At 42.6% G+C, this 26,002-nt stretch overlaps 1 protein-coding gene across 1 annotated transcript in view; it reads right to left on the reverse strand.

Moving 5' to 3' along the window:
* Positions 1–26,002, reverse strand: part of PDIA4 (protein disulfide isomerase family A member 4) — a 581,813-nt gene that overhangs the window by 321,351 nt on the left and 234,460 nt on the right. The window contains exon 6 of the mRNA XM_068236444.1: positions 25,024–25,182. Coding sequence (XP_068092545.1) covers positions 25,024–25,182 — 159 coding nt within the window. The remainder of the gene's footprint in view (positions 1–25,023; positions 25,183–26,002) is intronic.

The following is a 26,002-nucleotide window of genomic DNA, read 5'->3' on the forward strand; positions in this document are numbered from 1 at the left end:
ACGAGGAAGCTCGTCCAGATAGGCCGAAAAAACAAATTAAGGTTTTTTATTATTTAATTATTGATACCTCTCCCATATTCGGTATGGTTGAACGTGTCCCTTCTAAGAAAGGTCTTATCTCCTCAGTATATGTAATGCTTCTTGAACCTTATCGGAATAAATATCCTATAAAAAGTAAAATAAGTTGGCAGAATGACCTTCCAGATTTGACGGATGAGCGTTGGCTTGATGCTTAACAGGCCATTCCGCACCTATCGGTCAATGCATCACAAACATTTTCTCAAATCAAATTTATTCATAGAGCTTTTCTTACGCCCAAAAGACCATACAAGATAGGTCTAAGAGAGGACCCTTTTTGTCCTAGATGTCGGAGAGGATCTTTTGCATATGCTGTGGAGATGCCCTAAACTGCACAGGTACAGGGGAGTGATTATGGACTCCTTATCCGGAATTTTTCAAACTGAAATTGTGAATTTATTATTGTTATTTTGTATTTATAGAGCGCCAAGATCTTCCACAACGTGTACAGAGTATATGTTGTCTTGTCACTTAACTGTCCCTCTGAGGGGCTCACAATCTAATCCCTACCATAGTTCTATGTCTATGTATGTATTGTTTAGTGTATGTATCTTAGTCTAGGGCCAATTTTAGGGGGAAGCCAATTAACTTATCTGTATGTTTTTGGGATGTGAGAGGAAACCAGAGTACCTGGAGGAAACCCACACAGACACAGGAAGAACATACAAACTCCTTGCAGATGTTGACCTGGCTAGGATTCGAACCGGGGACCCAGCGTTGCAAGGCAAGAGCGCTAACCAATACGCCACCGTGCTGCCCATGAATGTCTTTAGCACATGTATATTTAGTGCCGTTGACCTTTCTGACCCTAAACAGACGTCCCTTATTGCAATTCATAGAAGTCTTTTTCAAGCCAGACTACTAATTCTTAAACATTGGATTGATGAAATTCCTCCTTCCTATTCACAATGGGTTTTACAACTTAATGAATACCTTAAACTGGAAAAATTTGTACATGTGCATAGAGGCAACCCAGCTCGATTTGAAAATATATGGAACAAATGGCTTGATACTCCGGAAGTAGCTGATTTTGAGTTAATAGGGAACAGATTTTTTAGATAAGGTATGGGACTGGATATGAGGTGTGGTAGCGACTCTTTGTTACTAGTCTACTGTGCATATGTGTATTGGTATGCTTCATATGATATGTACTGGTACTCCTTTTTCTTCAGTATTGTTGGATATATACCCATCTACTTGTGCCTTTTCTTGATTCTGATTATAAATGTTTTATGTTTGTTGTATACTACAATAAACTTTGTTTGGGGAATCGCTATGGATTTGGGGTTTAACCTCCCTAGCGTTCGCTAGAGGGCACCGCTCAGGCCCTGCTGGGCCGATTTTGATAATTTTTTTGTTTCAAACACGCAGCTAGCACTTTGCTAGCTGCATGTTTGGCCCGATCGCCGCCACCCGACTCGAAAGAGGCCCCCCCCCCCGCAGACTCTGTGCGCAGCCTGGCCAATCACCGCCAGGCTGCGCTTTGTGTGGAGTCCCAGTGACGTCAGGACGTTCATGACGTCACTCCGTTCGACGCCATGACGACGGGGGAAGCCCTGCAGGAAATCCGGGTTCTGAAAGGGATTTCCTGATGGGTGTGATCGCCGGCGTCGATCGCAAGGGTGGGAGGGAGAGCAGGGCCGGCGCTATCATAGAGGTAAAGGAGGCAGCTGCCCCAGAGCTTGTAGGGGCCCCCAGTGGCTACAAGAGGAAAACAAATTTTCAAATCGGCCTTATAGTTTTTGAGAAAATCGATTTTAAAGTTTCAAAGGAAAAAAAATACACATTTAAAAACCTGCCGACTTTAATGGTTGATAGCAAATCCACCTTAAATGCTAGAAACCCTAACATTGCAGGATATGTTAAGGCCTCGTTCAGACTATACGCGCTGCCGTGCGCATTTTGGCAGCGCGTATAGTGTGCGACACGCAAGAACGGTAGAAGGGCATAGACAGCCCTTCTACCGTTCCCATCATATGCGCTGCGTGGCAGCGCGATTGCGTACTGCACGTATTTTTGTATATCGCAGCGCAGATCCCATTCATTGTAATGAATGGGATCTGCAGCGCAGCGCATAGGAGCGCAGATGGCGTGCGATCGGACGCGTTGCGTTCCGATCGCACAGCCATCTGCGCTAAATGATGTGAACGAGGCCTAAGGAGATCATTAGGAATAAGAGGAAAAAACAATTTTTCAAAAAGACTTTATAGTTTTTGAGAAAATCGATTTTAAAGTTTCGAAGGAAAAAAGTATACCTTTAAATGCTGTAAATGTCACTTTTAGTAGCAAACCTAACGGTAGTGTAATTTTACATGCATCAAACGAAAGCGCAATAAATTTCCTGACGGGGTTTCCAGGGGGTCTATACGCAGCCGCAGCGCTTTGGCCAGGGATCACTATACAGCCGCAATATGGCTGTATGAAGATCCCTGGCATTTTTTTCCTATTTTCCCAATTTTTTTTTTATGTTTAGAGTGTGGGAATTAAAAAAAAAAAAAAAAAAAATTATGTGGAGTCCCCCCTCCTGAAACTTTTTAACCCCTTGTCCCCCATGCAGTCTGGGATAGCCAGAATGTGGAGCTTCAACCGATTGGGACTTCACACCCTGACTATACCAGCTGCAAAAAAGGTCCCCTAATGCCGATTTTTGTTCTGGGGTATATGTTGCAGGTTTATTTTGCCCTGGGGCACCATTGTTGCTTAAACCGGCCCTGAGGGAGAGAGGAGGAAGGGAAGATTCATGTAGCTAGCGCTAGGAAATTCCAACTGTAAAACACTTTCCTAGCAGAAAATGGCTTCTGAGAGCAAGAAAGAGGTAAAAAGGGAAATTTCTTATCAGCGAGGGTCACACTGTAGTCACTTCCTGTCTGAGTCAGGATAGAGTCAACCACTTATATACCTGATATTTAACTCTTTCAGGCAGAGAAAGAAAAAAGGGAACACAGCATAGTTATTTGTGTGCTAGGCACTGTACATACCCATGTCTATCTCATGTCACATGTCAGTTCGGGTATCCTTTAATTCTTTATATTTTTTATCCCTTTCTTTTTTACAAAACGCACTTTATCTAATGTAAAGGCCCCTCATATAGGCCTTGTGGGCTGGCTAAACAGTTGTCCGAGCAACCTCAGAGTTATCATTTAAGTGAAAAAACAATTGCAATTTACTTTTAAAGGTAGATCGGGTACGAAGATCATTTAACCTCCTGAGCGTTACTCTGCTCAGGAGGTTTTGTTAGTTTGTGCCCCCAGGATTAATTAATTTGCTCACATGGCTGTAAAAGCTTTAGCTAGCACTAGGCTAGCTAGTAAAGGTGTCCAGCACCCCCAGATCCAGCCAGTTTATACATTACCCAGCACGGATAAATCGATCGGTGCAGCCTCCCTGCACAGCTTCAGTCTTCACTATGGGGAGAATCACACATGACGTCATTCGCAGACCCGATCCTCCCAATAGAGAGACCGGAGCTGTGCAGGAAGGTTGTGCGATCACTTGATCCAAGCTGGGTATTGTATAAATGGGGGGATTGAGGGGGGATCGCAGGTGATCAGGAGGTGCTGGACATCTTTATTAGCCTAGTGCTAGCTAAAGCTTTTACAGCCATGTGAGCAAATTAATTTTGGGGGACTCCTAAGGGCAGGGAGCGGTGTGCCCGACAGTGTCAGGCATACCGCTAAAGAGGTTAAGACAGTTTGGTTTAGTCTCCAGTATCGTACTCTAGTAAAGTTTAGATTAGTTTTGAAGGGAAAAAAAATCAATGCGTGAGTAACTTATGTACTACTGAAAAGTGGGTATAGTCTCTTTCTGTAGTATGGGCTATTCTCCAGGGGTCAAGTAGGTTGTTCCACCGTATGGCTTTCTCTAATAAAGCAAGGGAAGACTTCCTGACGGAGGAAGATTCTAATGTAGTGTTGCATGCGTTGAGATCTCCTCCTATTAACAAGAGCCCTTTTTAACCTTCTCTAGTTTCTTTACAGTGTGTTGAAGAAAGGCTCTTTGTGCACAGTTTGGAGCATATATGGAGAATAATGTCATAAGTTGGTCATTTATATATCCTACAAAACATATATCTTCCACCTGGGTTAATTTCAATATGTTCTTGGACAACCTTTAAATCTTTAAGAAATGCAAGCATAACACTTTTTTTTGTAAACACACTGGTAAATCACTGGAAAACTCTTGTGGGTGCAATACTTCACGTCCTTAGAAAGCAAATGTGTCTCCTGAGCCATAATATGTGAGAGTGATAAGAAAATCACAACAGACCACATCAGTTTCCTCTTTAAAGGAGAATGGAGCCCTCATTCATTGATTGATGTGATTTTGATCAGAACGGTGTTATCCATTCTCAATCATTAATTTGATATTCAAAATCAAGTTAAGTTATAGATAAACCCCTTTATCTTATCTTTTGTGACTCTCTTTCAACTGGAAGAGTTCCAGTAGATTGGCATACAGCCCATGTTTTCCCATTATTTAAGGGCAAAAAAACAGACCCAGGAAATTATAGACCTGTAAGCTTAACATCAGTTGTATGCAAACTATTTGAGGGGTTACTAAGACATACTATACATGACTTCATAGTAGAAAATAATCTTATTTCTCAGCATCAACATGGGTTTACTAAAGACAGGTCCTGTTTGACTAACATGCTCAGCTTTTATGAGGTAGTGAACGCTAATGTGGATATGTGAATGCTGTAGATGTGATATACTTGGACTTTGCAAAGGCCTTCGACACTGTTCCCCACAAAAGTCTGGTGCAAAAGTTGAGGATGCAAGGACTGGGGAAGAGTCTGTGTGCATGGATAGGGAACTGGCTAATGGACAGAATACAAAGAGTTGTGGCCAATGGATCATACTTAAAATGGGAGACTGTTAGCAGTGGGGTCCCACAGGGGTCTGTACTCGGTCCAGTGCTCTTCAATTTATTTATTAATGACCTAGTAGACGCAGTAAGTGAGCAATGTTGCCATTTTTGCAGATGATACAAAATTGTGCAGAATCATCAACTCTCAGGAAGATAGAGACATATTGCAACAGGATCTGGATAGTATGGCTATATGGGCACATACATGGCAGATGAAATTTAATGTTGAAAAATGTAAAGTCATGCATTGTGGTCGTACCAATGGTCTAGCACCATACAAAATAAATGGGATACAGTTGGGGACATCAAACTTGGAGAAGGACTTAGGAGTACTCATCGCCAACAAGTTAAATAATCGCACGCAATGCCAAGCCGCTGCAGCTAAAGCTAACAAAATTTTGCGATGCATTAAAAGGGAAATAAAAACTTGAGATGCTAGCATAATATTGCCCCTGTTTAACTCTCTAGTAAGGCCACATCTGGAATATGGAATTCAGTTCTGGGCACCGCATTACAGGAAAGATATTGCAGTTTTAGAGCAGGTGCAGAGACTAGCAACAAAATTGATACGTGGGATGGAAGGTCTCACTTACCAAGAAAGGTTAGATAAACTGGGTTTATTTAGTCTAGAGAAAAGACCCCTTAGAGGGGATCTAATTAACATGTATAAATACATCAGAGGGCAATATAAAAGCTTGGCGGATGAGCTTTTTGTCCCTAGGCCTTCTTAAAGGACTAGAGGACATGATCTGCGCATGGAGGTAAAACGTTTTAGCCTTTTATTTAGGAAAGGGTTCTTTACAGTAAGAGCGATTAAGATGTGGAATGCATTGCCACAGGAAGTAGTTACGGCAAACTCTATACCTGCATTTAAAGGGGGCTTAGATGCTTTCCTTGCGTTGAAAGACATCCATGGCTACAATTACTAGGTAATGCCCAATGATGTTGATACAGGGATTTTTTCCGATTGCCATCTGGAGTCGGGAAGGATTTTTTTTCCCTTTTGGGGCTAATTGGACCATGCCTTGTAAGGGTTTTTTGCCTTCCTCTGGATCAACAGGGATATGTGAGGGAGAAGGCTGGTGTTGTACTTTGTTCTCTGGTTGAACTCGATGGACGTATGTCTTTTTCAACCGAAATAACTATGTAACTATGTAAAATTAAGGATAACAATACACATTTGCTAGCAAGATATCTAATTCTTCTATAACAGGCATATTGGTCAATGAGGTTTATCGTGGCTATAAAAGTGGGTAACAGTAGAGATCATAACCAAAACAGAGTAACCATAACAAAAGTATTAAGCAATTTTAATACTAGCACTGATAAGAAAGAACGTGTGGTGCAAGTGCAACAATAGTTGTTGCATCAAAGGACAGCACACTCTGCACTAGGTATAGGTCGAGGCATAAGTAGTGGCCTGGATCAGCTCAGTCTGGGATGTCGTGCTGATCCGTATTAATGGTATAAGAGGGTGGAGCGGAGTCCCTTTTGGAAGCTTTACTAGAGGACTGCATTTCTTCTGGAATTAAAATCATCAGTAGTTTGATTAAAATCGACCAGAGTCCAAGGTGGAAAAGGTATATTGCCTGTTTTGGAAAAGAAAACTAACTTTAAGTGGGAAATCCCCATTTGTAGGAGATTTGTGCAGCTTGAAGTGCTCTGGTCAGGGGTTGCAGTTGTCATCTGTGCTGCAGAGTAGCTTGTGTTAGGTCAGAGAATACTTTAATCTTAGAGTATGGGTCAGGGAGAGAGCCCATCTGTTTTATTGCATGTAATACGTTTTCTTTGACATGAAAAAAAGGAACCGTACTATTACGCCCCTGGGAATATGATCCGGCAAATGAGGTGGCTTAGGCAGCCTGTGGGCTCTAGGTCTGCAGTTTCAGGCAAGATATGTTTGGTGAAATTGATCACAAATTCTTTAAGCTCAATAGTGGGGATATATTCAGTGATCCCTCTCAGCTTCACATTGTTTCTTCTGGAGTGGTCTTCTAGGTGAGACGATTTAGGTTTAAGCCATGCAATGTCTTTTGCTTGTTTATCTCATCTATCCACCATGACATTGTGCTCACGTACTAAATCAGAGATTTTGTTTTCTGATTCATTAATCCGGTTTCCTAAGGAAGCGATTTCTGAATGTAGAGTTGATTGCATATGAGCAAATTGTGATAGCAAATCAGCTTTGAAACTCATTAATATTTCTTTAATCCGATTAACCCCTGCAGGTGCCAGCACTGGTATAAAGCATACTAGAAGAGAAACAGAACCATAACCATTCTAGCTGCACTCAAAACAGGTGAAATTTTAATAGCAAAAAACATGCTTCACTTAAAAAATATGCTTCACTGTTAATAATACGCCCCCCCCCCCCTGAAAAATACGGGTATGGTTGCATACATATCACAATACATTTTAGACCTAATAAGCCTCACTCCCATCTAGTGCAAAGTATAAGCCCATATATCACCCAACAACATACACATTAATGTTGACATAAATAGGCCATTCTCATCCTAAAAAATCAAGGCAGTCTATAGCATAATAAAGGACCTCATAACTTCAAGGTGGAAAAAAACAACATGTCCATAGGACGTATTATAAAACTGCACAGGAATCAAATTTATTTAGTTCCGAAAACGGAATGAGAGAGGCCACTCCATAGGAGGATTTTAAAGTGCGTGGGCATGCACTCATAGGAATGACAGTCTGTTGCAACAGTAAATCGTTGGCTAAGGCCTTAGCATGTAAGAAAAAAAACCACCATACGACCTGATCCAGTAGCATCTCTCCCGGGTGACAGTTTCCACGTGCAACTCAGCTCAGCCACTTAGAAGGACTATTATGACATACAGTCCAACTACATTATTCATCAAATTCACCAGTGCTAGTTGCGATGGTAACAATGCTTCATTTGACAGAGTTCTACACTTGGCGTCCAGAAGGACATAGCCCTATAGGTACAAATAGTAAAACTGATAAATTTACTCTATCATTATAACGTAATAGTTAAACTTCCAGGTCCGGCGCCCGCTATGGTGGAAGTACGGAGATAGAGCTCCGGTCCACAACTCAGCCCAGAACCCAGCAAATAGCCCGCCGTCGGAAGCACTAGCGTGCCCCGAGCACAAGCGAACCATCCTGTAGTGACAGGTACCGCGCATGGAGCGTTACCTTATGCGGCTAGAACACAAGCAGCGCAGAGGGCAGGAAGGGGAGACTCCCAAGATGGCGGGCGGAAGATCAGCGAGGAAAGCTGCGAAACCAACAACAGATGCTGACTCCCAGAGAGGTGAAGCCAGCTCAGACGATGGAGGAGAACTGCAGGAGGAAGGTGCACATCACCCACATCTGCGCATTAACTATAAAAGGTTAGCGGAGGAGGTGGGGAAGGCCTCAATGCCAGAACTCCAGGCCACAATTCAGGACACTATAAAGAAAGCCTTGCAATGCATCAAACAAGACTTGCAGCAACAGGCCAAGCGTATTAAAGGCATAGAACAGCGGGTAAGTGACTGCGAGGAGGATTTAAAAAACGCTAATATCACCACAGACACACTTCGTAAAGACAATGCGACAGCCCATGCCCGCATAGAAGACCTTGAAAACCGCTCCAGGCGGAATAATATAAGAACAATCGGCCTCTCAGAAGATGTCTTAGATGACCAGCTTTTTAACAACTGCGCCATAGAAATCCCCACAGCTCTGGGACTTGAGGTGCCTATAAAGGTTGAACGTGCACACAGAGTAGGCCCATAGCGCGCCAAGAAAACGCGTGCCTCGCCCCGCATGGTAATGGTTCGTTACCTCGACTTTGCGGATAAGACACGGCTGATGGCCGCATATCGGGCTGCAGCAAAAGACCTGGAGATATGTAACTGCACGCTGCGTCTTTTCAACGATTATTCAGCCGAAGTGTCCAAAAAAAGGCAAGCCTTTGTACCATCGTGCAATACCTTAGCCAGCAGAGGAATAAAGTTCATGCTTCTCTATCCAGCTTTAATGCGAGTGATTGATCCGAATGGTAAGCAGCTAACCTTTTCTACGCCAGAAGAAGTCCAAGACTATCTTAAACGACCACAATCATCTGCACGATCTTCTCCTACTAGAAGCCAGTCCTTGTCCAGAGAAGAACCTGATTGACTTTACCATTTGTCTACTGCCTAAATAGTAGGAACCTTTAACACTCCATTTCTGGGCAAGTTTGTGGAGTATGAAGCTGCGGAGCTAGGACAGAGAACACCATCAGGGAAGAAGGGAAGTCCCTATACGGGAAATGTTTTTGTTCCCCACAAATGTTTTTTTGGTTGACTTCTTGCTTTTATGCTGTCCTCTGGTTTGAGGAAGTTATATTGGGGGTTCTAGGGGTTTTGGGGCTTAAAGGGGAAGGCGAGCCTACACTGTGCCTTTATAAGGGAAATGATAATACTGCTATGGAATTATTGGTTGCTAACTGCTGGCATCCTCATTCGGGTGGTATCGCAACATATGCATAGTCTCATGGAATGTCAAAGGTTTGCAGTCTGCAGGCAAACGATAACGAGTATTAAATCATTTGAAGAAATTATCGCCAGACATTTGTCTGCTTCAAGAGACGCACTTAGACAGTAACCAATTTAAATTTATGAGGAAAAAATAGGTAAGGGAAGTGTATGGGGCACCAGCGATAAATAAAAAAGTGGGTGTTCTTATCCTCCTCCACAAATCGCTACAAGTAGAAGTGCGTGGTTGCGATGCTGACCCGAATGGCAGGTGGGTTTCTCTGGTCCTTAAATTTTCTGTAGACACTTTCAATATCTGGAACATATATGGCCCAAATGAACAGAACCAGCCCTTCTTTGATTCTTTAACGGCAAGATTATCTAAGGTAACCACACCTAACCTTATAGTCGGGGGGGGGGGATATGAACTCGGTTATTTCAACAAAGGAAGACAGATCCCACTCGAAAGCTTTAGATAGATCCCATGACAAAAGATTGGGCACACTTTTAGAAGCCACCAACCTGATAGATGTCTGGCGTTTTCTGAATCCCACATCGCGGGAGTATACCCACTATTCTTTTAGACATAAATCCCACTCGCGAATTGATTTACTTTTTATTAGAGAACCTATATTGGGGAGGCTACAAGAAACCTCAATACAAGATATGGTCATATCAGACCGCTCGCCAATTACATTGGATATCTCGGGATACAACCCCAAAAGGTGACAAATTTATATGGAGATTTCCTTCACAATTATATGGAGACGAAAACTTTGCCAGCATGTTGCAAGGCTGGTGGCTCGAGTATATTGGGGACAACTCTATACATATAAATAATCCCACATTGTTGTGGGAAACATCTAAAGCAGTGCTGAGGGGTAAAATTATGGGTTATGTGAAAAAAAAAAGGCAGATTCAAATAGAAGTTATGGGGAAGAAGTGAAACTGGTTTGTGATGCTCACACCACTTATAGAGCGGATCCAACAGAAGTAAATAGAAAACGATGGATCAAAACCAAATTAGAAAGTGACACGTGGTTCAGGGTTAGGGAGGAAGCTCATAGACCTTACATAAATCTGCAATACTACAAACATGGTGACAAAGTTGGCAAACTTCTGGCCTCCCTAGCGGAAAAAACATTTTCCACACGTAAACCAACTGCAGTTAAAGATGGGAGGGGATTGCTTGTTCATCAACCGTCGGCAGTATGCGAGATCTTTGCAAAATTCTATCAGCAATTATACTACTCTAAACATTAATCGCAGGCTGATGTGCCAAGTATGCTAGAAAACATAACTAAAAAAGTTAACTGAAGAGGAAAAAACTGAATTAAATGCAGACATAACTCTAGCAGAAGTTAGGGCGGCGATCACATCCTTGGCATTGGGTAAGGCCCCAGGCCCAGATGGCATGTCGTCAGAATACTTTAAGATCCTCAAAGATGAGATATGCCCGGTCCTAGTCCAAGTATTTAACAAAATTCTCCACACAGGGGAATATCTTGCCATAGGACATCTAGCGCACATTAAAGTGATCCCCAAGGAAGGAAGAGATACAGAGCAGGTGGGCTCTTTTAGACCCAACTCACTAATTGACATAGATGTCAAATTATTGTTCAAAATATTGGCTAATCACTTAGCAGAAATTATGCCACGCTTAATCCACCCTAATCAGGTGGGGTTTACGAAACAGAGAGCAGCAGTTTCCAATATCCGTAAAGTGTTAACTGTGTTGGAGGAGGTGAGGTCATATCCCTTAACACATCAATCGGCCGCACTGTTAAGTATCGATGCTGAAAAGGCGTTCGATCAGGTGGAGTGGGACTGGTGGTTTGGAGTTTTGGCCAAACAGGGATTTGAGGGCCCCTTTACCAAGGCTTTGAAAGCCATGTATTCTGCACCAAAAGCTCAGGTAGCCATGCCGGGCTTTCTCTCTAACAATATAGAGTTGAGAAGGGGCACCAGGCAAGGTTGCCCCCTCTCCGCTCTTGTTCAATTTAGCTTTGGAACCACTTGCAGTCCTATTAAGGGAACGCCTGGGAGGTATTGCGGTAGGCAATAGGTTAGTCCAGCAAGCACTCTTTGCGGACGACATTCTTCTCTTCCTGTCCGATCACTCAAGTTCCTATAGCTTTAAAAAAAATTGAGAAAGTAGGTAAATTATCAGGCTTCGTTATAAATCCTCAAAAAAGTGAACTTATGCCATTGTCGTCCAGAGCAAATATTACTGGGTGGGCCTCCTTGGGGGTTAACTAACTACCACAACTATAAAATATCTGGGAGTGACCTTTTCAAGAGACCCTACGCAACTTTATAACCTTAACTATACCCCACTACTAAAAAATATTAAAGCACAATTAGAAAAATGGCATAACCTTCCAATAGGCTATGCAAGGAGAATAGCTCTAATTAAAATGATATCAATGGGCAGACTATTGTATCCATTGCAGACGGTCCCACTCCTCCTCAAACATAAGGATGTGGTCTCACTTCATTCGGCCTGGTCCAAATTTATACGGCAATCTAGGAAACCTAGGATCTCAAGAATCAAACTTGCTCTGCCTAAACATCTAGGGGGACTTAATCTCCCCTCGATCAGAGACTATAATCTCGCAGCTCTACTCAGACACTCACATGATTGGATCACTAACACAAGTCATTATTCCAACACAAAATTGGAACAGGGACAAACACTCACCTGGTCATTTGCAGGCATATTACATGCTCAGCTAAGGAATCTGCCATTGCGCCTGAAGCATAATCTGATTTTTAGGGACACTATAGCGGCCTGGAAGGCAGTAAGAAAAAAAAGTGGACTCCCATATAGATTTTCTAAATATCTCCCGATATGGGGTAATCCCAATTACCCGGTTAGTATTCAACAAAAAACTTTTGCCAGATGGGATGACAGAGGGCTCAAATGTTTGGGAAACATGTTCAATTTAAACGAGGGCAGATGGCTGACCTTCAGAGAACTTAGAGAGAAATGTAATCCCCAAGCAGGAGACTTCTTATCGTATGCACAGATCCGCTCCATGGTTAACCAAGGCCTACGTACACATTCATCCATAATGACAACCACTAAATTTGATGTGTCTTTCAGATCTCTGGCAGACTTCTATTTAGCTATACGGGAGCTAGACAGCAAAAAATTAGGAGATGGGGCAATGAAAAAATGGGAAGACATAATGCAGGAAGAAGGGGTGGGAACTCATATATTGGAGGGTAACATGATGGTGCGACAGGTAATTAAAAATGAGAAATGGAGATCATCACATCTCTTGTTTATCCATAGGGGCAAATATGCGTTCAATATTAAGTATAGGTCACCTCCCTCTGGCTATAGCCCCCATTGCCCCAAATGCAAACTGGTAAATGCGGACCTATTTCACTGCATTTGGTCTTGCCATAAGGTCCAAATTTTTTGGGACAAAGTCCTTAAATATGCAAATAAATTATGTAAAAAAAAGTGAATAAATCTTGTTTGCTATGTCTCTAACTATGTTAAGTTACCCACAGAAAATCCTCAAGGTTCCCCCTCCACGTTGTTCCATATAATATTAATAGCAGCAAGGAGAGCCATATTCTGTAAATGGTTGGAACCTCTTATACCAAGCATCTCTTTGTTGGAACAGGAACTACTATATGTGTTTCATATGGAAAGACTAAATACGCTACAAGCTAAAGAAATGAGACCTAAAGGCTTTTTCAAGGTTTGGAGAACATTTGTTTCACGCCAGTTTTCTTCTCAACAAATCCAGGCATTGATGAAGGACTTTATGCTAACTTCCTGAAACTGTCTGGAGGACGTTGGTGATACACTGGGGAACCTGAAGGTCATTAGAGACATTAACAGAGTCAATACTTAAATGAACTCTAGAAGGCACAGTGTGGCTCAGGAGGGATTTGGGGATGGGTGGGTTAGGGTGGGTGAGGGTGGTTTTGTGGGAGGCAGGGGAGACAAGTATCTATGTATAATATAATATCCTTTTTCTGCTTTGGAATTGTTTCTGCATAATAGATACTATGTCTTTGTTTGAAAATCAATAAACATTTTTGAAAAAAAATAACGTAATAGTTACATACATGAGTACCACAGTGAGTACTCTCCGGTGTGGGTCTCAATTCTGTATCTGCTGTCCGGGTGTTGGGGTCTTTGCTCATCCCCCTTAGAACACAACATATGATGCTGCGTCCAAGGTGTACCTATCCCACACTCCTGCGACTGCTATCCCCACACAGATAAGTAGTTTGTAACTGAGACAATGGATGCTAACTGCTAAACAAGGTATGTTAGCTGGTGCAACCACCAATAGTCCGGTCCCCCTGTACAAACTAACCCTATGACGGGACATAAAAACATATACAAAGTGCTAGGTGCTGTACAACTGTTGGACGCCAAGTGTATAAATTTTTCCCTGGTACTCTTGTATTCGGTAGTGTTTGTTCTTCCCATTTGACAGAGTTCCTCAACACTCTGATATCACATTCCATCCAGCAAACAAACTCCATGCTGCCATATTCAAGCATAGCTGGACCCTGGAAATAGCCACAAGCCGCAGCATCTACGTCACCACCACATGGAATCGCACCCAATTGTTCAGGAGATCACAGGTCGTATAGTCAGAGCAGTATCGTTAATGCATTTCCTCCCTACCAATTTGTGACTTCCTCAGAACGTGCTGCATAATAACATAATCATGTGTTGCATCTCTTTTATACTCATGGATATGCAGTCATCCACACACTGCCATACTGATTCTTCTTTAGCTCCATCTAGTGGATCTTTTAATACATTTTTCTTATCCACAGATCTAGCACCATTTGTGGGCAAAATATGAATGACCCCATTACCAATCAGCATAGCACAATGCAATATTGCTGCTCTCATTCTAATTCTTCTCCATGTTAACAAATGGCGCCCACGCATCACACGGCTTATTTGAAAGGTTAACTTTCTCTAATTGACCTGAAGAAGCGGTATGGTCCCGTGAAACGTTTTGTCGACAATATAACCATTCTTTTAATAAAGACTTCTTGTTTTTCCATTTGTATGAGTCTTCAATAGGGGTAAGAAACCTCTTTTTTATATATAAGTATACCAGTTGCAAGACTATTATATAGATTGGGCGCCTCCCCACAACCGCTATCTAGTATTTCTACACAGAGGTGCCGACCTCTACTACGGTGGACCGGATTCACCAGTAGAGAGGACCACAGGAGGAGAGCGACCGCCCGGTTCCAGAGCAGTCCGGGATCCCAAGCGGGAACAGGTGTTTTTCCTGCATGCAGATATGGTGGTTGCAGGATTGCAACCCATTCTTGTGAGTAATACATGGTCTCAAACATTGATTCGTTAGGATGTACTAACCATACTACACTATTGTGCTCCCGGTCTTTCCTCTCAACAGAAAAAGGGACCTCACTATCTATATGAATAGAGGACCCTGTATCTGTATGACTACTTTATATATTAAATACTCACTATTGCAATCTATATGCGATCTAATCTCATATTCCTTGCTCTTATCCGCATTCATACAACATTTATGTTGACTCACATTTGTATATTGAGCATTTTTGCATTTATATATGCACATCCCTGTTTCAGCCAGGTAGTACTTGGTTTTCTTTTAGTGATGGTTGCGTGCTTGTCACAGTCAGTGTTGCATCATGGCGTATGCGCCCAGGGTTGATATGGAGTTGGAATTAAAAAGGGCCTTTACTGATGATGATGAGGCTGAACAGCAAATTGAAGAAGCTCAGGGAGGGGCAGGCAGCGATGAGAATGTACTTCTGAGTAATTTGTTTAAATGCCATGAGGAATTGGCTCTGCAAAGGTATACTGACAAAGAAATCATACCAAGTGGGTTACGTGAACGTATTGTTCCAGCTGAATATGTGAGGAATGATAGGTTCACACCTGTGTGGAGAGAACACTGTATTAAGACTGGAGTCACCACTATGACAATTATGGTGGAGGAGGAACAATACAACTCATTGAGATGGAAATATTATTAAAAACATATGAGCAGGCATTGAATGTGTACGGGGAGGATCCAGAATTTGCCTTTTTAAATGGCAGAATGCAGAAAAGATTGGACTTAGAAAATAAAAAGGTTAAAACTAATAAGCAGGGGGGGCGGAGCTGACTATGGTTCCGTGAGGACGCAGCCTTCCTGAGCTCCGAGCAAAGCACACAATTTAGTGGGTTATGGAGAAGCAAAACAGCCCAAAAACCTCCACGGAGACTACCGCTCCGAAGGCACCAAGAAAGGCAAACAAAACTAACCAAGCCCCAGCTCCTGGTACGCCATCGGTCATGAAATTCTTCTCCTGACCTGTGACGAGACAAGCAGACAAGATGGCGGACCAGGCCTCTCAGCCAGGAACGGCGGACAGACCTTGCGCACAAGACAACATGAATAAGAATCTTGAAGACCTATGGGCTTTTCTTAAAGACCTACCCACGAGGCAGGATATCTCCCATCAGACGGACCTCATACTCGCTACCACGCGCTCCTAGATATCAGCACTTCGGGAAGACATTACAGGCCTATCCACCCGTGTGACGCACACAGAGAAGAACATTGAGGAACTTCAACAAGAACTAAATCTTCTCAAAGAAGCCTCGTCTAAGCAAGCCTCGCTCACTACTATGCTCAGAGTGCAGCTAGAGGACCAACAGAATCGCAATAGACGCAACAACATTAGGCTTCGCGGCCTACCTGAGGCCACGCACGCTGAAGACCTGGCGGACACTGTCATAGAGATATTCGAGAAGCTCCTGGGGCACACTCCCTCATCTCCGATCCGGCTGGATAGGGTGCACAGGGCTCTACAAGCAATTCCAAAGAACAACGCCCCTCCACGAGATGTGATATGCCGGGTTCATCACTTTGACGTCAAAGAAGCCATCATGGCGGCCGCAAGGAGGACTGGCGCGGTAGACTTTGATGGAGCCTCTATCACCTTATACCAGGACTTAGCTCCAACAACCCTCGCCCAACGCCGCGCTCTTGACCGCTACTTCAAAAGCTCTGCGAAGCAGGCGCCATCTATCACTGGGGCTTCCCCTTTCATCTATACGCCAAGATAGGCCCGAAGTCAGCCATTCTACGCGCGCCGGCTGACCTCTTCGAATCCTGCTCAACACTAAGCATAGACTCGGTTGATCTACCGGAGTGGGACCCAGACCAAATTTTTCTCAAGGGACCCCAGCGTCCTCGGCGAGACTCCCAAGAAACTCGTGAGGCCTCTTGAGTATGTTCCACTTGCAGACTTCACAGAACATTTGCTTACAAGTTTTATCGCACATTTTGCAACTTTTGCATACTAATGCATACGGGACTATTTTTGTTCTCACACATATCATAAAAATATGTTATTTTTTCACCCTGAAAGATTCATCCTGTACGCCCCCTTTTTTAAGGCACAAAACATTTCTATACAGATACCGCTGAGGTGGAAGAAAGCACTTTGCTTACATTTTAAAGGGAACTGTCACTTCTGATGATATTATATTATCTACTCCCCACAATGGACTTCAGATACTTCACCTTTTTGGTTAGCACTTAGTCAGATATATAAGCGATATGGAAAGACTATCTGATTTATATGAATCCCCTACTCTCCACTTGTCACATGTTGTGTATTGTTTGAATCTGTTATTTTATTTTTATTTGCCTAGTTCTTCTTCTAATGCTTAGCTTAATATGTCTTCAGACATTGATCGATCTGACTGCCACGTTATTACTAATGTAAATACTACTGATCTACATGGTGCCAGACACTAGAGCTATATAATCACTCCTGCTAACGGAAGAAGATTTATAAAAAAGTAATTATCCAATCTCTCCAGCCACTGTGCTTAACCCTCCTTGCCGGCTATCCCTCTCCAGTAGAGCAATTAAGGCCACCAAAACCTCCTTAGCATCTAGACAACTATTAGACATCTGGAGAATTCAGAATCCCTCCTCCAGAGACTATACCTACTTCTAAAATTTGCACGGTAACTACACACGCATTGACTATCTTTTCTTGTCTCAAAATCTATTATCTGAACCCCTGAAAACTGATATTGACCCAATGACTCTTTCGGACCACTCCCCAGTCACCCTTGAAATTGGACTAAGACCAAAACACTGTACTCCAAAACAATGGAGACTTAACATCTCCCTTCTGCAATCCCCTGAACATAAACAAACTATCCAAGCAGCAATTTTGGATTATTTCCAATTAAATGACACCAATGACATCAACCCATTTTCCTTATGGGAGGTTCATAAATGTGTCTTAAGAGGAAAGATCATACAAATTTCTAGCATACTAAATAAACAGAGGAATGCTGTCATTGAAGACTGCCTACAAACAATCCGGCAAATGGAATCCAAACACAAGTCTTCTCTTTCGCAGACAGATCTAATTACCCTGCAAAGTAAGAGAGAAAAGCTAAGGCAAATGCTATTTCGGAGAGAAAAACTTATAGCATTAAAATGCAAGCGAAATTTCTATGAGTATAGTAACAAATGCAGCAGGTTGTTGGCTAGGCCTCTGAAAGAACAGTATTCCTCTACACATATCTCTAAGATACAAGACAAACGTGGCAAAATGAAACTCAGAGCTGAATCCATAACACGTGTCTTTCGTGACTACTACTCAACGCTATACAATCTAAACCCCAAAGATAGCAAAGACAACAAGTCCACAAAGACCTCACTCATAATAGACTATTTGAAGGATTCAGGCCTTACATCTCTCTCTGAAACCATTATTGAAGACCTAGAAGTCCCTATATCAGAGGTAGAACTCAGGCAAGCACTAAAAGAATCACAGACAGGCAAAGCTCCGGGCCTTGACGGACTCCCTCTGGAGTATTATAAAACTTTTGGTAATAACCTTTGTCCATACCTCCTTAAAGCCCTAAATTCTCTTATGGCCACAGAATCAACCCCAACACAACTGCCACGAGATATGCTCTCAGCTCACATCACAGTCATCCCAAAAGCAGGGAAGGACGCCATCTTGTGCTCTAACTACCGCCTCATATCCTTATTAAATGTAGATCTAAAACTTTTTGCCAAAATTATTGCCAACTGCCTAGCACCAATTATAGGTGACATAGTGCATCCAAATCAAGCTGGCTTCATCCCCACTAGAGAGGCTCGGGACAACACCATTCGTTCCATAGACCTACTTGATTGGGCTACCAGATCTAACACTCCAACTCTCTTCCTATCAACAGATGCTGAAAAAGCCTTTGATAGAGTTGACTGGGAATTTATGGAATGCACATGAAAACATTTAGGACTCGGTCCACATATGCTAACTTGGATCTTGTCTCTATACTCTCAGCCTAATGCCAAGGTGAAGGCGAATGGGGTTGTCTCAGAATCCTTTGCTATCTCAAACAGCACCCGCCAGGGATGCCCTCTGGCACCACTAATCTTCGCCCTCACCCTTGAACCCTTATGTACGATTCGAAAGAACCTGGACATCAAGGGGTTGTCCCCAGCACAATCAGAGCACAAGGTGGCGGCCTACGCGGACGACCTTTTATTTTTTCTTTCAGCACCTCACATATCCCTCCCGAATCTACTAAAAGAATTCAACAGATTCACACAACTTTCAAATTTCAAAATCAATGCAGATAAATGCCAAGCTATGAATATTCGTATTTCACAGCAGCACTATCTTCTGCTATGTCAAAACTATACATTTAAATGGACTCCTCAAGCTATTCACTACTTGGGTGTCTATATTCCATCTTCTTTATCTCTACTATATAAACTAAACTTTCCATCACTTATACATAAAATTAAATCAGATTTACAGAGATGGAATAAACCACAATTCTTATGGCTAGGACGGGTTAATATCCTAAAAATGAATACCCTGCCAAAAATATTGTACCTCTATTAAGCCCTCCCCATCACTCCTCCCCTAGAACACTTCAGAGACCTTAAAACAACTTTTACCAGATTCATTTGGAACATAAGGCCCCCTAGAATCAAATTTACAACATTAACCCTTTCTAAGATCCAGGGGGGTCTCGCGACACCAGATTTTAGAAAATACCATGCTGCTGCAGCACTCACTCGAGTGGTGGACTGGCATAGGAACGCCAAAAACAAACGCTGGGTCTCACTGGAGGAGGACTTGATGGGAGAGGACTTATCCTCTTACACTTGGTCATCAAACAAGTTACAAAGCAGATATATTTCGATACAATCTACTTTTGCAACCCTCAACAAATTTAGACATATTCACAATATATCCCCCTGGCCTTCTCCCTTAATCCCCATTTTAGATAATCCGAGCTTTTTGCCCGGCTGCCACCCACGAAGCTATGTTTGCTGGAGGATGAATACCCTGCTTAGATGCCATGATCTAATTCGAAAAGGCACTTGGATATCACTAGATATCCTCAAAAATAAACTGGATAACCCTTTTCTAGATACATGGAGCCTAATACAATTGCAGCACTTTCTGCAATCGATGGGCACAAGGGAACAGCTGTCTAGGGATCTGTCTCCGTTTGAAAGCCTTTGTATGGGTAGGGGCCCCACCATGGGGACACTTTCAGATATCTACCAACTCCTCATTTCTGATTTGACTTGGTCCAACACATTAAGACAAAAGTGGGAAACAGATCTACAACGCCAATTTACTGATGACCAATGGTCAAAAATGATGTCCTTATCTCAGAAAACTTCAATCTCAGCCCGTATACAGGAATCCAATTATAAACTACTTACAAAATGGTACTTAACACCTGTTAGACTCAGATATATCCAGACGCCGACCCCCAATGCTGGAGGTGTAAAAGAGACAATGGTACTCTTTTGCATATTTTATGGGAGTGTCCCAATATCAAACCATTTTGGACCAAAGTACAACATTATATTAAAATTCTCACTGATGGAGACCCTCATGATGACCCCCTCCTACTATCTACTTAATACTCACCGATCTCTAAAGATATACAAGAAATCTCTTACTAAACACTTAATCCAAGCGGCTCGTATGCTAATCCCTAGACACTGGAAATCACAAACTACCCCATCGATTGCAGAATGGTTCGCAGAAATACAATATATTGATCGAATGGAATCCATGACTCATGCCCTTCATGGCAGAGATGAACAATACTCTAAAACATGGATTCATTGGCATATTTTTGTGGAATCAGAAGAATATAAATCCTCTCTGTCATAAAAACAGATATTCTCTATAAATATTACCCCCAAAGGATGTTCAACTATCTAAAAACCCATTGCATTGCAGATGCACTTCATGGGCGTCATTGTGGACATGAGCCGTGAAGCGGATGGTCTTTACTACTATCTCTTTTTCTCCCCATTTTCCTTCTTCTTCATATGTACTGTATGTCTCCTCTCTATCTATTTTTTCCCCTCTTTTGCTCTCCTATACCCTGCCACTGCAGGAATACACTTAAGTAATCTGAACTATCCTCCTTATAAGGTACTATACATCCTCATGAAAGGTATGTCTCTAAGCGCTTTATCTCTACTAAATATTGATGTGGGTTTGCTTTTTAACACTCAGTGCCATTAAATGGACTGGTTTAATTATTATTAGCGACGGGTGAATGATCCCAATTGGGCCCTGTCTCTTATATCAGACATGTATCAATGATCTCTCCAGTCCATTGAGGCTACCGTTAACCTTATATCTTTAGTAATTATGATATACCACAATCGCCCTATACTATCTTTTTTGGTCTTACAACACCCCTCACTTGCTTCTTCTTTTCATTAGGGGCGGAGCTGGCTTGCCGCCATGCATTTTTATATAAGCCTTCATGTTGTAAGTTCAACAAATGCATATTACCTGTACTTACTTCACTGTTCCTATATCATAATGTATATGGATGTTATATATCTTCTCCCTTGTTAAAATTCAAAATAAAATAATCTTTAAAAAAAACTAATAAGCAGAAGAAATTTCAAAGGGATGTACAGGATTTCAAAACAGTAGAGGTATTCATTAATTACAAGGATAAACAGAGGGGTAGAAGTCGCAGTAGACGCAGAAGAGTAAGTTGGGCCTCATCGTCTGAGGAATCTCGTGGTAATACATCCGGATCAGGACATGAGGATAAACAATTAAAACAAAACAAAAAAAGAAAAATCCTAAAGGTATTTAGAAAAATGGGGAAGGTGTAGTTACAAAACAGAGTTTTTTTTAGTCCTAACACAAAAAAAAAGCAGACATAGTGAGTATGTAATATAACAGCTCACATGCCCCTGTCTGAAGCACTATGTAGGAAAAACTACTAGAGCTTTAAAAGTGCGCATACAAGAACATGTGTGGAGTATTCTGGATATGAAAAAACTAAGGAGGAAAGGAAAATGAAACCCACTCCAGTGTCTAAACATTTTGAGAAGTTTTGTGGGTCTGATCCTGCCGGGCTGAGATGCAGAGGCATATATAGACTGACACCGGATTTGAGACATTTTGATTTGGATACACAATTAACTAAAAAAGAAAGTTATTGGATTTATGCACTGAATGTTCTGGGCCCGGCAGGCTTAAACTCAGACATGAATTTGAAGCTTTTTTTGTGATTTTTCCAAATGATGGTGGTTTCTCATCTCTGTCTGCCCTACCGGTCTCCTTTTTCGCTTAAATTCTGGACATATGCTACATTGAGAAGAATTAGAAGGAGTGCAGCAATATTGCATTGTGCTATGCTGAGTCATAATGGGGTAATTAATATTTTGCTCACAAGATAGTGCTAGATCTGTGGATAAGAAAAATGTATTAAAAGATCCACTAGATGGAGCTAAAGAAGGATCAGTATGGCAGCGTGTGGATGACTGCATATCCATGAGTATAAAAGAGATGCAACACATGATGGTGTTATTAAGCAGCATGTTCTGAGGAAGTCCCAAGTTGGTAGGGAGGAAATGCATTAAAGATACCGCGGTGACTATGCGACATGGCCATTTCCGGGGTCCAGCTATGCTTGAACATGGCAGCACGGAGTTTACTTTGCTGGATGGAAAGTGATAGAGTGTTGAGGATTGCTCCAAAGGAACTCTGTCAAATAAAGCATTGCTTCAGCCACAACCAACACAGGTGAATTTGATGAATAATGCAGTTGGACTGTATGTCTTAATAGTCCTGCTAAGTAGCTGAGCTGAGTTGCACGTGGAAACTGTCACCCGGGAGACATACTACTGGATCAGGTCGTATGGTGTTTTTTTCTTACATGCTAAGGCCTTAAGGTGGCCACTAACGGTCCAATCTTTTTCATCCAATCTTACCATTCCTATGTAATACAAGGGAACTGCATATATTATCCATTCAATATATTTACTCAATTTACCCTTATACTACAAAGATTTGGTAAAATTGGATCATTAGTGGCCACCTTTCGCCAACGATTTACTGATGCAACGGACTGTCATTCCTTTGAGTGCATTCCCACGCACTTTAAAATCCTCCTATGCAGTGGCCTCTCTCATTCCGTTTTAGGAACTGCATACATTTGATTGCTGTGCAGTTTTATAATTCGTCCTATGGACATGTTGGTTTTTCCACCTTGAAGTTATGAGGTCCTTTATTATGCTATAGACTGCCTTGATTTTTTTAGGATGAGAATGGCCTATTTATGTCAACATTAATGTGTATGTTGTGGGGTGATATATGTGCTTTTACTTTGCACTAGATGGGAGTGAGCAGTGGCGTAGCTAAGGAGCTGTGGGCCCCGATGCAAGTTTTACAATGGGGCCCCCTAAGCACTCTATACAAAATTGATATGGCGCACCAAAACCTGACAAGGATTACTACAGTGTCAGAGGTACAAGAAGGGGATGGGAAACTGCTTGTTAATGATTACCACAATTCAAAGCATCTATAGAAGTGATTATTATGAGCACAAGACCAATAGAGAGCTAACACTGTAGTTGAAGGAGGGCCCTTCGGGGGCCCCCCTGGCCCAAGGGCCCCGATGCGGTTGCAATCTCTTATTAGACCTAACGTATTGTGATATGTATGCAACAATACCTGTATTTTTCTGGTTTTTGTTCGTATGATTAACAGTGAAGCACATTTTTTGCTATTAAAATTTCACCTGTTTTGAGTGCATTTTTCTTCTAGTATGGTAAATTCTTAAGCCTCTGCTGTTATGGAGGAATCTATGCGCTGGCGTTGCCATGCAGGGCTGGCAGAGGAAGAAAGACTTGCCTGTTCTAGGATTGCGGAGGTCCCACTTGAAGAGTTCGCCTGGACTGGGTAAGCAGTGTTGGGATCTGCGATCCCTCTCTTATCGCCGCTGTCCATGCCATGCGTCTGCCCCCTCCCCCCCCGGCACCATCTTGGGATCTGTGGTGCACTCACACAGACTTCTCTGTGAAAAAGTCTGTTAACTTCTTAGGCTGTAGCGGTTTTCTCTTTTCAAGTTCTTTGTCTCCATCTCCTCTGACATGTTGGATCACTTTTGTGCGGATCAGGCACTGCAGTTCTCTGCTTTGTATGAGCTGAAGCAGGAGCTCAAGGTTCACACGTCCACCCGGAACCCTGTCGTGGCTACGCCCCCTTGTCCTTCTAAACAAACAGGAAGTGCAGGCTGACCCAGAAATACTTCACATTTAAATTGACACTGACCCAAAAAAAAAAACCACACTCATAAAACCGCTGCTGTAAGCGCTTTTTCATACGTTTTGCACTTTTCCTATACCCTCCATTGAAGCCAAAATGCTCCAAAAATGGTACAGAATGTATGCATCTTGTAATAAAAGTAATTTTGTAACTTGAAACGAGTGACCTACCTCATGGTTTCCTAACTGACGACATGTCATGGTTTCCTAACTGACGACATGTATATACACAACACATGTGAAAGACATGCTCATCCCCTTAAAGGACTTACGAGGCCAATTCCCCCCAAAAAGTTAAGTATCTGCATCATGTTAGAATGTACGGAGGACGCCATCCGCGCCCTCTGTGCAGTTCCGCCGGGTCCCCACAGTGCAATCGCCCCCCCCCGGGTTGCTCCCTACCCCACAGCCCGGGTCGGGCTCTCCTGCCTCTTGTAATATGGCCGCCGGAGCTGGCCGCAGCTGCACAGCTCTAGGCCCCCCCCCCTAATCCATGCTGCAGGCTGTCTCCTGTGTGTGGATCGGGGGGGGGGAAGACCCTACAGCTGCGCAGCCGCACTCGCGTCTATGCGGACTGCGCCGCCGCGGCCAGCTCCGGTGGCCATATTACAAGAGGCAGGAGAGCCCGACCCGGGCTGTGGGGTTGGGAGCGACCCGGAGGAGCAATTGCACTGTGGGGACCCACTGGAACTGCACAGAGGGCGCGGATGACGTCCTCCGTGCATTCAAACATGATGCAGGTACTTCACTTTTTGGGAGGATTTGGCCTCGTAAGCCCTTTAAAAAGTCCTATTAGACCATAAAGTTCCACTAAAATTTACAGGCTGTGGGGAGAAAATTTAAAATGCATAGAAGGTCAAACAATTCTTTCACATACAGAAATATGATACTCTAATATATGGCAGTGTCCCTAAGATTCCACTGTGGACCGCAACTATACATTACACAACATGTTTAAATTGTACCTGCATCTTGATAGAGCTGAAATCGTTGATCTTGCGTTCCAGTAAAAATGCCAATGACTACTACGTCATCTCCATCTCTTAAGATCTCCTGCAGTTCTTTAGCAGCAGCCAATTCTTTGGATGGGGGGCCAGCTTGCTCAATCATGTAGTCAATTATACCTATTAAAAATTACAAACGGTACTTGTTGAAAATAAATTGAATTTCAGTCTACTCTGTAAGGGTTTAAAGCACACCTGAACAGCGGGATATGGGTGGCTGCCATATATATTTCCTTTTTTAACAATACCAGTTGCCTAGAAGCCCTGCTGATCTCTTTGGTTGCAATAGTGTCTGAATCACAAACCTGAAATGAGCATGTGCCTAATCCAGTCAGACTTCAGTAAGAGCACCAGATCTGCATGCTTGCTCTGAGTCTATGGCTAAGGGCTAATTTACAGTGCATCCGTTGCATTGCAGAATAATTCTGCATGTTAACACTGCCCATATAGTTCTATAAGGCTGTTCACATCTCTACATACATTTTAACGGATTTATTCTATCTCGCTGAATGCAAGCTTTGAATTAAAGGGGAACTGAAGAGAGGTGTATGGAGGCTGTCATGTTTATTTCCTTTTAAGCAATACCAGTTGCCTGGCAGCCCTGCTGATCCTCTGCCTCTAATACTATTAGCCATAGTCCCTGAACAAGCATACAGCAGATCAGGTGTTTCAGTGGTTCAGACTTTAAAGTCAGATATGACAAGACTAGTTGCATGCTTGTTTCTGGTTGTATTCAGATACTACTGCAGAGAAATAGACCAGCAGGGCTGCCAGGCAACTGGTATTGATTAAAAGGAAATAAGCATGACAGCCTCCATATACCTCTCTCTTCAGTTCCCCTTTAATTTTTATATCCAGTCTCCATTGTAGTTCACACACATTTCAATGTGTGTTACGCAACACACCACTATGAATCCAGCCTAGGGCTAGTTCACAGTGC

This window comes from Hyperolius riggenbachi, chromosome 5, assembly GCF_040937935.1.
Source record: "Hyperolius riggenbachi isolate aHypRig1 chromosome 5, aHypRig1.pri, whole genome shotgun sequence".
NCBI classification, from domain to species: Eukaryota; Metazoa; Chordata; class Amphibia; order Anura; family Hyperoliidae; genus Hyperolius; species Hyperolius riggenbachi.